Here is a 13,469-nt window from a genome sequence, read left to right on the forward strand (position 1 = left end):
CGAATGCCTAAGATATGTCCAGGGAGATGGTCCTACCCTCTTGTTTGAGATTGTGGGCCTCCAATCATTATTGAGAGAGGAGCAGAAGCATGTCCAGAATTGAGTGACTGAGATTGGAGAACAGGAAGGATTTGACATCAGCAGCAATGATGGATTCCTTAACTCCGCTTGTAATTGGATTTATTTATTTGCATGTTTAAAATTCTTTTAAAGACTGTCGGACCCCGCTATTTGCGGGGATACATTCCTGGAAAATGTCGCAAATAGCGAATCCGCGAATAGTGGGGCATTGTTTCAATGGATAAAGGGGGGATAGGTTTACCGGCGGTTAGTGATTTATGAGGGAAAATCAAAAATCCCATGAAAACTGCAAATTTGCCTGCAAAAAACCATGAATACGCGAAGCACAGGGCCATGAATGTCGAAGCAGGTTGAATTTTATAAACCGTGAAAATTTTATAAAATGCGGGGTCCGCAAAAAGTGAATCTGAATAGCAGGGTCCAACAGTTATTCTTTATTTTATTGTTTATCTGCTTTTATTTACTTTTTTAAAATTGGCATATGTTTATATTTTATCCTTTGTGGTCTTGACTGAAATATAAATTTCTTTTTTTGTTGTGCAAAAAGTTCATTTGAGGGGCAGTTTTATTGGAACATTGGCAATTTCGTGATATTTCATTTAAATCAAGTCTTTTGGGCTTTGGTGGGATCTAATGCGCAATTTTCCTGAATAATCATCGACTCAAATCTAAAATGAAACCCAATCCTTCAGTTGAACGCATGTTTATTCAGGATGGGATTGGGCACATAAATCGTACACGGTCTTCTCTACGTCGTGTTCTGCACAATGCCTGGAATACAGCATGTGCTTTCATATCGTTGTTCAACATGATCCGGTTTTGTCGATATATCACAGCAATTGATCAACTTGCAGAGATGGTAGCATAAAAGAAACGTGAACCCCCCACCCCATTCCGTGGTCCAACTTCTGCGGGCAGATGATACACCCAGTTTAATGCCCATCTGAGGGATGGCACACATTGATGAATCGCCCAGCTGTGAAATACCAGGATGACATTACATAGCAGGGTCGTGATTCAAACTCAGGCCGGACGGCTTAGAGGAGAGTGTGCGTTACAAATGGATGTTGTGCGTCGAAAAAAGGTCAAATTTTGGGCCGTAAGGGTGTCGGGGGCAATATTGCTCGTCACTCTTAAAGCCCTGGCTGGGAGAAATGACAGTTGAGGCCCCAATATTTATGTTATAAACAATCCATGTACAGTACATAAAATCTTATGGCTAATAAAATCGAACCGGCAATGAGGTACATCATTCACACATTGACTCATTTATAAACTTTACCTTGAGGTCGAGCATGTCCAGGCAATTCAGATTTGTTAGTCTGTGCCTCTGTGGGGAACATGATAAGCAAAGAAGACTTCAAAGATGTCGGGGTGTGTTCCACTACCAAGCAGCTTGTTGAGCGATCACCAAGTGTCATAAGCACTCAAGCCAGCACTCTATTGAAACAGTTGAAGAGGAACGGCTGGCTTGGCAAGTGATAGCAAGCTTATTGGTGATGGAACACACCTGGTTTGCTCCATATTTTTTCAGTAGCGACTGTTTGAAAAGGTAATCATAGATTGGAAAGAATTGACAATAGTTTGTGGTTATAATAATTTTTACTTTCAGTCTGGTCTAATCATTTTTGCTTCCTCACAAAACGCCACGCTGATCAATTTATACACCTTAACACAGAGTTCATCCAAGGTGGAAATCTCTATTTGGGAGGGGGCCAAGTTAATTCGCTAGACCCTCCGTCATGTGACCCTTAGTTCCACTGGCAAGTTTGGTTGAGATTGGATAAATAATGACCGAATGTATCGCAATCAGAAAGACAGATAGACGCCAAATTGCGTATTTTAATCTATCTATCCATCTTCTATCTGTTTACAACTGCAAGTTGCCTGATTATGTCTGAACGGGGTAAACGTCGTAAACACAGCACGTGTAATGCTGGATGATGCCTCGTTTTCGAGCTTTTAGGTCTGGACAGTGTACACATGTTACGGATTTGGAAGCCTTGTGCACACAAACAGTCAGCAGTCACCGTAGCTCAGTTATCTCGATAAGTATATGTTTATAGTTAGGACCCCATCCCCTATGTCTAATGGGAATTAAATGTGTGCACTGTGAAGTTTCTTTATAGTTGGTTTTTTTTTTACAACAAATCCCCTTCACCTCTCCGCACCATAGACTCCATTGCCCATGTGTTTTTGGCTGAAGGCGTGGGCGGAGCCTCCATTCACTTCAGATCGAGGCTCTGCTCTGAGGAAGGGCATGGAGCATTTCCTCCAGCCAATGGGCGAAGGGCCAGCAGGACCAAGGTTCCCCGACCAATGAGGGGAGGCCACTGATTGCCCGACAACCCCTCGTCCAATCATGAGGCGAGTGGCCGGAAAAGAGGAAGAGTAGAGTGGTTGTCAGGACCTGTGTACTGCTGTCATCGTGGCTTTTTGCTTTTGGTCTGTCGTGGTGGCTTGGTCTCGGTCGTGGTCTGCGGTCCTTTGCGGTGGCTCCACGTGGTGGTGGTGGTGGCCGAGCAGTCAGGGTCGTGGGCCCGTGGATTTCGGGACGTGGGTTTGAGTCCTACCGTGGTGGGTTGGACTCCGGTGTGACCGCACGAGGCGGGAATTTATCCGGCCAGGCTCTGTCCCCCCAGCTCGCCTTCCCTCTCCAGCCGAAGGGTCCTATAAAGACCCGAGGGGGTCCATTTCTTTTTGGGTGTGTGTGGCCTGTCTTTAAGTAGAATCGTTAAGTGCTTTTGCTCACTGTAAATTGCCTGCCTGATATTCGTGATTAAGTCTGCTCTGTGTCTCCCTCCCTTGTAAATAAATATCTGTTAAATGTTCCAGTTCGTCGCCTGTCGTTTCTACCATTGATCCAGCACGGTGCGGGCTTGAGAAGTAGTAAGGTCGTTCGTGCCGTAAATTGTACATTTGGACTGACGGATCTTGGTAATCCCCGCTCGGTTTACACCCTTATCGGGCTCGGAAAACGGCCCGTTCCACCCGAGGTCCGTCAAGGGTGTGGTTTTCCCCGTGGGTATTATTTTCCCCGTGGGACGTGGGTACTTAGGTATATTGAAAATAGGCAATTAACCCCACCCCATGCCGTCGAAATATTGGCGACCACGGTTCGCTAAGGTACCCGTGACCTTTCGGAGTCACGACCTAAATTCCAGGGTGTTCGGTGGAGACGACCCTACTGCTCCCCCTTTCCCTACTGTCCCTACTAGGACCACTGACCTAGTGGTCGTTTATCAGCACCAAACCCCGGCCCACAACACACAGAGGTCTAAAATATCGATATTCACGGACTTTCGAGTTGTGTGTTTTTGTTGCACACACCGGTTGTGTATCGGCTCGACTGTCGGCTCGCACACCTACCAGAGGTAAGAAAATGATATAACCATAAACTATTTATTCAATTATTTCCAACGTATAATGAGGATTATCTTTGTGTCGATTTATTTCACCAAAATGTTTTAGCAGTCTTAACAGTTGGTTGCTGTTATGCTGTCAAAGGACATTCCTAGCAAACTTCTGTAATATTCCACACTCTCTTGTTCCCTTACAACAGTCAGGTGAAACTGGGTTATTTGCAAGTGATACAATAAAATAGCCTCGTTTCACCATCTTTTTGATAACTGCATGATAAGCCTTATTATGAAACGAATTACGATAATATGTACATATAATTGTTGTTGCATTTGATTTGTGAAACTTCACTTCAGCTATGGGAAACATCGGTGTTATAAAGGGTTACTTATTACCTCCGCATTCTGTGAAAGGTTTTGTTTTGGTCGCTGTGTATTTATTACCTTCGCATTCTACGAAAGGTTATGTATTGGTCGCTGTGTATTTATGTGTGTGTGTGTGTGTGTGTGTGTGTGTGTGTGTGTGTGTGTGTGTGTGTGTGTGTGTGTGTGTGTGTGTGTGTGTGTGTGTGTGTGTGTGTGTGTGTGTGTGTGTGTGTGTGTGTGTGTGTGTGTGTGTGTGTGTGTGTGTGTGTGTGTGTGTGTGTGTGTGTGTGTGTGTGTGTGTGTGTGTGTGTGTGTGTGTGTGTGTGTGTTATTCGCATAACTCAGAAAGTATTAAACCAAATCGCTTGAAATTTGGTGGGATGATGGGTTATTATCCAAGGAACATTTGATTAGATGTTGGGAGCGATCGGGTCAAAGGTCAAGGTGAAGGTCACGGAAAGGTCAAATTCATATTTTTACCATAGCGCGGTCAATTTTGATGTAATTGGCATGCAACCGATGCCAAAATGTTCAGAATTCATTGCACAATCTTGTGATGGGTGACATGACACAATTACGTCATTACCCTTGTTCGCGGTTGGGGGTCAAAGGTCAGTGGGGTCACGACCTTTCAAAATATGCGGTTTTTGTCATAACACGGTCAAATCAAAACTGATTTGCATGAAACCAACACCAAAATGTTCACTGTTCTGTTTCCCCTGCTCTCATGCCAAGAACAAAAAAGTAGCGGAGGCGAAGGTATGCGCTCTACCGAGTGCCCATTCTAGTTTATTTGTGAATATGTGTGTTTGTTTGTTATTCGCATAACTCAGAAAGTATTAAACCGAATTGCATGAAAATTAGTGGGATGATTCGTGATTATCCAAGGACGATTTGATTAGATTTTGGGAGCGATCGGGTCAAAAGTCAAGGTCAAGGTCATGAAAAGGTCAAAAACAAACTTTTGAGCATAACTTCCTTCATAAGACAGCTATCGACATGCAACCAACGCCATATTGTTCCATGACGAAATACCTTTCAGGTACGTGGTGTCAGATTTGACGTGACATCATCAGAAGTGCGTCAAAATGACGTCACAAGATGACGTAAATTTTCAACTTTCGACCTCATCAGTTTTGATCATACCTTTTTTGTAGGACTTACCTTAAGGACGTCACACACCAAATTTGACGTCGTTCGGACTGACCGTTATGACGTCATTGACGTTTGAACATAATGTTTTTCAATTGTGGCTAAAATGTCCTGATATTTTATATTCAAATATCTATGTAATTTGTAAAGGAAATTGTCCCAAATCCAGGCATTATGATCAGTACCAAAATATCTGCTTATTTATGAACAGGTTTTGCAAATTAACTCTATGGTCAAGGTCACACTCAAGGTCAAAATATACTTGTAGGCATAACTTCAGATCTAATAGAGCTATTGACATGAAACCAATGTTAAAATGTTCCATGAAATAAGAGCTTTCTGGATGGTAGTCCGCGATTGGTAGTGACGTCATTGGAAGTGCGTCAAAATGACGTCACAAGATGACGTCATTTTTAAACTTTCGATTTTTTTCAGTGTTTATCATTCCATTTTGTTGGACTGCCCTCAATGACGTCTAACACCAAATTTGACGTCCATCGGACTGATGGTTGTGACGTCATGGAGGTTTTTAAATGACGTTTTTCAAATGTGCCTGGAAAAAAGTAGCGACGGCGAAGGTATGCGCTCTACCGAGTGTCCGTTCTAGTTCATTTTGTTAAGCAGCTTTTGGTGATTTTTGTCCCTTCTGCATGGCAATCGTACTATGTCATTGTAATTATCACATTTGGCGCGACATTGGCATGGGTGATGACTCGAGTCGGTGTCAGCAGGGTGTCGTCATGTTTGCAGGCATTTTTCTTTTTGCTGATTTACCGTTTGCTTTTCGTCTTAATTTGTGTTGCTTACATTCATTCCCTTTGTTTTATGGTGGTGCAGCAGGCGAACATAAGGGGTTAATAGGGCCAACGACCATTAAACTCCAGGCCGCTCTAAACCGCAGGGTGAAGACGCCTCTCTCCGACATTCCTTCCATATACTTGTGCTTCTTGCAATTGCGGACTGATATGCGGTCCATATTTCGTTCGACAAAATTTTCATATCCTTTGCGGAGAACCATGCAGTAACATACCCCAGTTTCCACACATTTTACTTTCGCTTGTCTGTTGAACAGCTATCAAGGCTCTTGGAAAAGCAGAACAATATAGAGGGAGGGTCAACTGACAAAGAGGAAACAAGTGGACAAGAATTAATGGATGCACCTGAGCACGGGGGCAGATGTTCTTGTTGAAAGGGGGACGAGATGTCAGCTGGTGTCATAACTATCAAAGGCAGAATTGGACTAGACTATGATACCTTGAAGATCATTGTTATTGAATGATTGTTGGCACGCAGTGCTTTACATGGTCATTGTCCCAGAACATGTGCACTACCCCTTTTATGTCGACTCTCGCTCTGCCTAGGTCCATTGTTGTCCCCCCATTCGGCTCCAAGCCATCTGGAGGTGGAGGGGAAGTTGGGGGAGATGAAACCTGTGAGTCGGGAGAACAGTGCCATGGACTTTGTGAAGGTGATGTTCTACCGCCTTTTGTTTGTTTGTTCAACAGATTCCTATGCAAACTTGTGGTCTTCTCTGAAAGTGTAAAACTAAATGCAACCTACTTTCATTCCGATCTAAATGGTCAGAATTTGCAATGCCTGATGGGCAATTAAATTGTATTTCTTCTTGTTGGTAAATCCCTGCCTGTTTGGGATCATGTAACATTGCAGTCATTGCTCATGGTGAAACATTTCCAACTCGCAACCTTGTAAGAAAATGCTTCTTATGTTGTTATATTATTTTTGTTTTGTTTTTCCTCTTTCACTCATGCCATAAACTGAGTGTTCTGCTGTTTTTTGTTTTGTTTTGTTTTTTTTTTGTTGTTTTTTTTTTTGCTTTGTCCGTACCCGTTGTCTGCAATTGTCATGATGCCCACTAGCCACAGACAGCACTGTGGCCCTGCAGCTGTGTCTCAACTAACTTGGAGTGGCCCACTATAGGCGTAAGTGAGCCTTCCTAAGCTCCCTGACACCATCCTCAAAGGGGTCAGCACATTCAGCCTGCATGCCTGTGGTCGATGGAGCATCCTGTGATCAAGCCTCTACCTTGCAGTGTTTCACTGGTGCCTTGGGCAGCCATACCCCCTGTGTTTGTCGTTATCATTGCTACTTGGTGTGTTGATGTGCAGGTGAATTTTTTCTTTGTTACCCACAATGCTTTGACAGTCATGTGTTTTTTTTTTTTTTTGAACCTTCAAAACATTTTCATCTCGGATTTGGTTCACAAATGCGCATTGAAAAGTTCTCCGTAATTTATTTTCTTCGACGACTAGGTATGTGAGCATGCGCCGGAGCAGCGCATACAATATCGACAACAAGAACCAGGAACGTCTTTTTCACAATATTTACTGCTGAAGATGATGAAGTAAAGATACGAGGGGTACAAATTATGCTTTTCTTGCCTGTGGCTGATAATGCAATTCATCTCGTTCTCCGACAGGTGGACCTCAACTTCTTACGGAAGATACCGCAAGGTGCCGAGGCCTCAAACGTGCTGGTTGGGGAGTTGAACTTCCTTGAGCGGCCAGTCATCTCCTTTGTGCGCCTCTCTCCTGCTGTGCTGCTGTCGGGCCTTACAGAGGTTCCCATCCCGACACGGTGGATACTGACATCTGATTATGTAATATCTTTAGAATGATAATTACAAATAACTGCCGTCATCTCAATCCACATGAGTTATTTATTTATTTATTTACTTATTACTCTGCATGTCATTTTAATGAAGTGCATTTATCAGTTTCAAATCATGTAATTTTGGCAAATACGTGGCAAAATCTGCATGTTCTGCTGGCACAGATCCAGGGTATAAAAAGTGGGAGAGCCTCGAAAAAGGGGGTGGGGGGCAGTGGGGGCTTGAATGCATTCTGACACATTGGACCGCAATTTGCAGAAAATTACACCCAAATTCCAAATATTTATTTGGGTAAGTACACACAGTTCGACCTCACAAAAGGTCAATCGTTTGAAAGAGCAAGAGACAGCTTGTCCTCATGAAAGCATAAATACGTTAAATATTTTTTGTTGTTGTTATTGTTCATATGTAAGTGAAGTGACGAGCAAGGTTCTTGCTCTTTCATAAGCACCAGAATCAGTGGTGTTGTGGTTAGAGCGTCTGCTCTGAGTCTGAGAGGTTGTCAGTCCAAACCCTGGCTGAGTCATACCAAAGACTTTAAAAATGGGACGTGCTGTTTCCTTTCCTGATGCTCAGAATTTAAAAATAGAGTGCAGAAAACCCCATCTGTTGGCATCCATTGGGAGGAGGGAATTCCTCCTTGATTGCCCCACTGCGTGTGGAGAGAAAAGCGATGTCATAAAGATGATGCCTGTTGCTGCTACCCAGAGTGCACTGGGAAGTGACATCACTTCCCCCAATCTCAACAGCTGTGTTTGTGTTAAAGTCAAGTCTGGTGTTCTCTCGTGTATACCTATTTGCATGTGTGCGTGATTTGTCACTGACACACACACACACACACACACACACACACACACACACACACACACACACACACACACACACACACACACACACACACACACACACACACACACACACACACACACACACACACACACACACTCACACACACATACACATACACATACACATACACATACACATACACATACACATACACATACACATACACATACACATACACATACACATACACATACACATACACATACACATACACATACACATACACATACACACATTGTATATATATATATATATATATATATATATATATATATATATATATATATATATATATATATATATATATATATATATATATATATATATATATATATATATATATTTGGCTTTTGCTGCCCAGGTGTGTGTGTATGTGTTTCCACACATATAACCCTCCATCCCCGTCAACCTTGTTTTCTCACTGTTAGAGATGGATACTGGAAAGGATAGGGGGCACGCAACCTGCCTGCCGCTAGGTAATTGCCTCCTCCTCCATAAATGTCGGTCAGGACCAAGCCAAACACCATGGAAACAAAGACCTCATGGAAAAGTATTCTCAAACAAGATTATATTTAATGAACAACCATTCCATGTAATTCTCAGTGTGAGAATCTTGTATTGTCTATTTCAGCCTCAATTTGCTTCTTCCTGGCCACGGTTCCATGCCTGTTGATCATGGTACTGTATAGCAAATACAAGCATAATTATAGAGCATCTGCCCAACCGGTAGTGGAGGCAAAGTGCCAACGGCTTAAAAGAAATGCAAAAGACTTTGTGCTCCGGTATGATGAGAAATCAAGCTGTTTGTCCCCTTTTGTCACATACAGGGTGAGTCAATGGAACGTTACGGTTTTTAAAGCATTATTGTGGAGAAATGGGTTGAATCAAAAGCAAAACGCTTTCAGTTGAAAACCAGCAGTGCAATACAATTTATTAATCTGTACTTATTTAAAAAAAAACAAAAAACATCTTTTACGTGGCCTCCACCACAACGGATACATTCATGTAATCTATACTTGACATCATACAGAACCCATCGCAATAAACCTGTGTCAATCGCTCGAATTTCTTCAGTGATGCGCTGTTTCAATGCCATGGTGGCGTGAGGTTTGGTGGCTTAAACTTTTGACTTCAAGTTTCCCCATAGGAAGTAGTCGGCAGCTGTTAGATGAGGGGAGCTAGGCGGCCAGTCTATCCCCAAATTGTCAATTTCTTCTCTGCACCTGCACCGATTTGCATTCAACCCTCACCACGAACCTTCACTCTTTCATTCCTCTTTTTCCCCACCTTTGGAATAAACTCCCATGCTCTCTTCAATCCCATTCTTCCCTCCAGGCCTTCAAAACAGCTGTTCACTACCACCTCTTATTTTCTCCCATCTAAAACCTCGATCTTTTCTACCCCCGTTAATCCACCCCAAGCCCACCTCCTTCAAATTCCCTGTTTTCCTTCCTGAAAGTGCCTGTAGTGTCCATCTTGTATACCTCGTGTTCCCCGCCCCATCCCTCTCCATTCCACACAGCTCCTAATGAATGTCTCTGTTCCCCAGTGTTTTGTCCTTTCCTCTCCCACCCCTCTTGTCTCATACACTCCTTGCTGTGCGTTGTGTGTTTGCTCTAATTCGAGCTTCGTCAATGTGTACAAAAAAACAACTAGCATTGTGGCACCGACCAGTTCTCCAAACTGTCCCTCTCGCTACATTGATGGGAGAAACTGCATAACTTGCAGATCACGTGACACACAAGGCTTCCCCCACCACAGCTTCCCTTTAGCTGCAGCTGCTTTCTGAAAACCGTAACGTTCCGTTCACTCACCCTGTATATGCGCATGTGCGCAATAGAAGTCGATCCTAAAGTGCTTGTTCGAATATAGGTTTGACGAAAACTGTAACTCGGATTATATAAATCAGGCGTCTTTCACACGGAACCAATTTCCTCTGTCCTGAAGTGTTTTTGTTGTTGTTGTTTATTTATTGTTTTGCATAGAAAGTCGAGGCTCGTCGAGGAGTTGTAGAGCTGTGGCGAATCGGCATACAATGTCAAGCTCCCCTCCCTCCAGTAGAACAAAGCACACCATGTTTTTTGGTTCACGGGCACCAGCAGTGACCACGATTTTTGTTGTCTGTGTGTCTGTTGGGTCGCCGAAATAGGTGACCCTTATTGTCAGTAATTCTGTCTGTTTGTTTGGATGTTTGTTCGTTTGTCATCAGCATAATTGGTAGTAAACGTGAGCGGATTTTGACCAAACTCGGGTGGTAGGTACATCTTATGACCGAGTGCTTTGGAAATTGTGATGGTTGCTCGGGACGCTTTGGTTCTCCAGCAACAACCGAAAAACCTTCAAAATCGGTACCGTTCACGCAGAATCAATTCCGAAAGCCATTATCCCACGTAGGGTTATGAAATTTGGCACGAATGATCTACAGGTGATGCTCTATCAAATATATTCCGGTTTTTGTGATATATGGAATACTTCATCCGCAGCGCCCCCTACAATTAGGGTATGCACGGAAATTGGCGAAAATTGAAGGCCCCCTAGCGACCAGGTGAGTGCATCGATACGAATGAAACTTTGCAGGTTCATGGTACTAAATGAGTACTACAACTTTGCCTCAGGACATATTGACCGATTTCGCTTAGTTCAAGGGTCAAAGGTCAATTCGTGCAAAAATCGATAATATGCGAGAGCTGGAGGTGCCATCGCGCCAAATGCTACTCCTCCTCAGGTTATGGTCGGATGGTCATAAAAATTCACACTAATCGTCTGGAATACATTGTGCACAAACGATCGAGCCGGATTTTCGATTTAGATCTTTGTTCACCCACAGCACCCCCTCGAACTTTGGGGATTTCCGATTTCAAACCGCATTTTCGGTACTTTTCATTCAAATGGACACCGAGTAGTTATCAGTAGATGGAACTCGATGAGATTTGATATGCATAATCTTAAGGTGATTCCCTATCCGCTATATGACATCCATTTTGCTCCATATCTTATAGTTTCCATGCTCAGCGACCCATCGCCGCCTACTGGCTTGTCTGTCTGTTTGTGACTCTCTCCAGAGCATAGCTCCGTGACGTTTGATGCGATCTTGATGAAACTTGGACACAAGCTAGATATCATGGTCTAGTTGTGTCTTTTTGTATAAGGGGCGTCCCATTCTCCATTGTAGGCGGAGCCACGCCCACTTGAACTTTTTTTTTTCCTCGATATTTTTCTCGCAATTTCATCTCCCAGAAGCTGTGCGTAATGTCCATAAGTCCAACATATAAAAAAATCCGATTTGATTTGGTCAATTTTGACGGAAGAGATTTTTTTTTACGGTAGGGCTTCCTCAATAATGCCCGCGAACCATCATCGCATCCCAGGTTGTTTAATTTTTTTTTTAAGGTTATTTGATGAGATGAACCAAAAGTGATGGGGTAGTTGCCGTAATTGGTGGCAGCTCTGTTTTTCAGGATGTTTTCCATGGCAACCCCCTGACAATTAATATATTCACCTAATTAACATAAAATGAATGCAGATTCGTTAATTTTCAAGATAGAGAAGAAACTTTGATATCAAATTGAACAGCATGGGAGCGGGTCACCTGTTTATGACATCACGTATGCTAATTACCTCATTTGCATATTCATCATTTGATGGAATTTGCATTTTTCCATGAAATAATTATCCCTAATGGGACGAATCCCCAACGAGGATCATGATAATAATCCAGTTCAGTGAAATGTGTACAACTTCCGTACTATTTGAGATATAAAGGTGAAATTGGTGTCAATGTGAGAAAAGTAACACTGATTGATATTCAAATACATAAAGTCACATCCAGAGTTTTCAAAAGGAAGGTGCTCCAATATAAATCGTCATCATTATATGGGAGGTAACCCTTGGAGGACTATATGCCTGCGGTAAGTTACCCACAATTCATTGCATTGGCGCAATTCATCAAAAAGATATCCAATGAAATCTATGTATCTGTTTTTAATTTTTTTTCCACAGTGGTGCAGTATTGGTCTAAACTTTGTTGGATGGATGTCAAGGAAGAACCAGAGCGAAAATGTCGGTGGCTGTTGGATGCATCTCATCGTATTATATATTATCTACTCAGAAGTCTTGGAAGGGACCTCAAGGGGTGCTCCTTTCAAAAGTCCAACACATGATGGTTTTCCGTCTGTGCTGAATGTCGCTCAGAAAAAGGAGGATGATGTTTAAGACAGGATGGTGTGTGTACCAGGACCACTTGATGAAGAAACCTGAAGACGTAAAGAGCAAAGATTGAGTCATCAGGAGCAACCTGGATAGGGTTCGGGCTTCAGCCGCTACTCCATAACCTTCAAACCCATCCAGGTGCAGCCAAGTGAGCCTCACAGAAAAAAAATCTGCAAGAATTCACTTCTCCTGAGAGATGGATAATGGAAGAGAGAAATAGTGAGTAAAAGAGATGAAAGAGAAGAAAAAGCAAGAATTCGAATGAATAAAGAGAATTGTGGAAATAAAATAAAAATATAAAATTAGAAAAAAAATGTGAAGGGAACAAAGAACAAAGAACAAAGATGTCGGGCAGAACCCGGACAGATAGATTTTCAGAACTTCCTCAAGAGGATTGTGAAGAATGTAGATGGGGTGGGGTGGGGGTGGGGTGGGGTGGGGTGGGGTGGGGTGGGGTGGGGGGTTGCCAGACAGTCCTTATGGAGTGAGACTTGTGAGGTTTGAAATACCTATTACAAGTGTTTGATGAACTAGTGATTTTGTCAAGACCTGATGATATTGAAGAGGCTGCAGCCTGCCTGTCTGAAGGATGAGGGATGTCACGGCAGAGGGTGGAGTCTTCAGCAGATAGACAAAAGGGGGTTTTCCAGAAAATCAGAGAGATCATTTATGAACATCAGGAATAGGACTGGGCCCACAAACCCTGCTTTTGGGAACTCCAGCCTTGACAAGGGGAGGAGGTGAAAGGATTCCTTCGAGTGCCACACCTTGGCTGTGAGAGTAGATGAAGTCAGTAAGCCATGTGTTGAACTATCGGCAGAGAG

At 43.0% G+C, this 13,469-nt stretch overlaps 1 protein-coding gene across 6 annotated transcripts in view; it reads left to right on the top strand.

The window, feature by feature from the left end:
• Positions 1–13,469, top strand: part of LOC147027985 (electroneutral sodium bicarbonate exchanger 1-like) — a 215,700-nt gene that overhangs the window by 108,899 nt on the left and 93,332 nt on the right. For all 6 annotated transcript variants that reach the window (XM_085877885.1, XM_085877883.1, XM_085877886.1 and 3 more), the window contains 2 exons: positions 6,320–6,426; positions 7,396–7,553. In XM_085877885.1, coding sequence (XP_085734011.1) covers positions 6,320–6,426; positions 7,396–7,553 — 265 coding nt within the window. The remainder of the gene's footprint in view (positions 1–6,319; positions 6,427–7,395; positions 7,554–13,469) is intronic.

The sequence above is a fragment of the Eptatretus burgeri genome, chromosome 4, assembly GCF_056783735.1.
Source record: "Eptatretus burgeri isolate ZD-2024b chromosome 4, Ebu_testis_v1, whole genome shotgun sequence".
Lineage (NCBI taxonomy): Eukaryota > Metazoa > Chordata > Myxini > Myxiniformes > Myxinidae > Eptatretus > Eptatretus burgeri.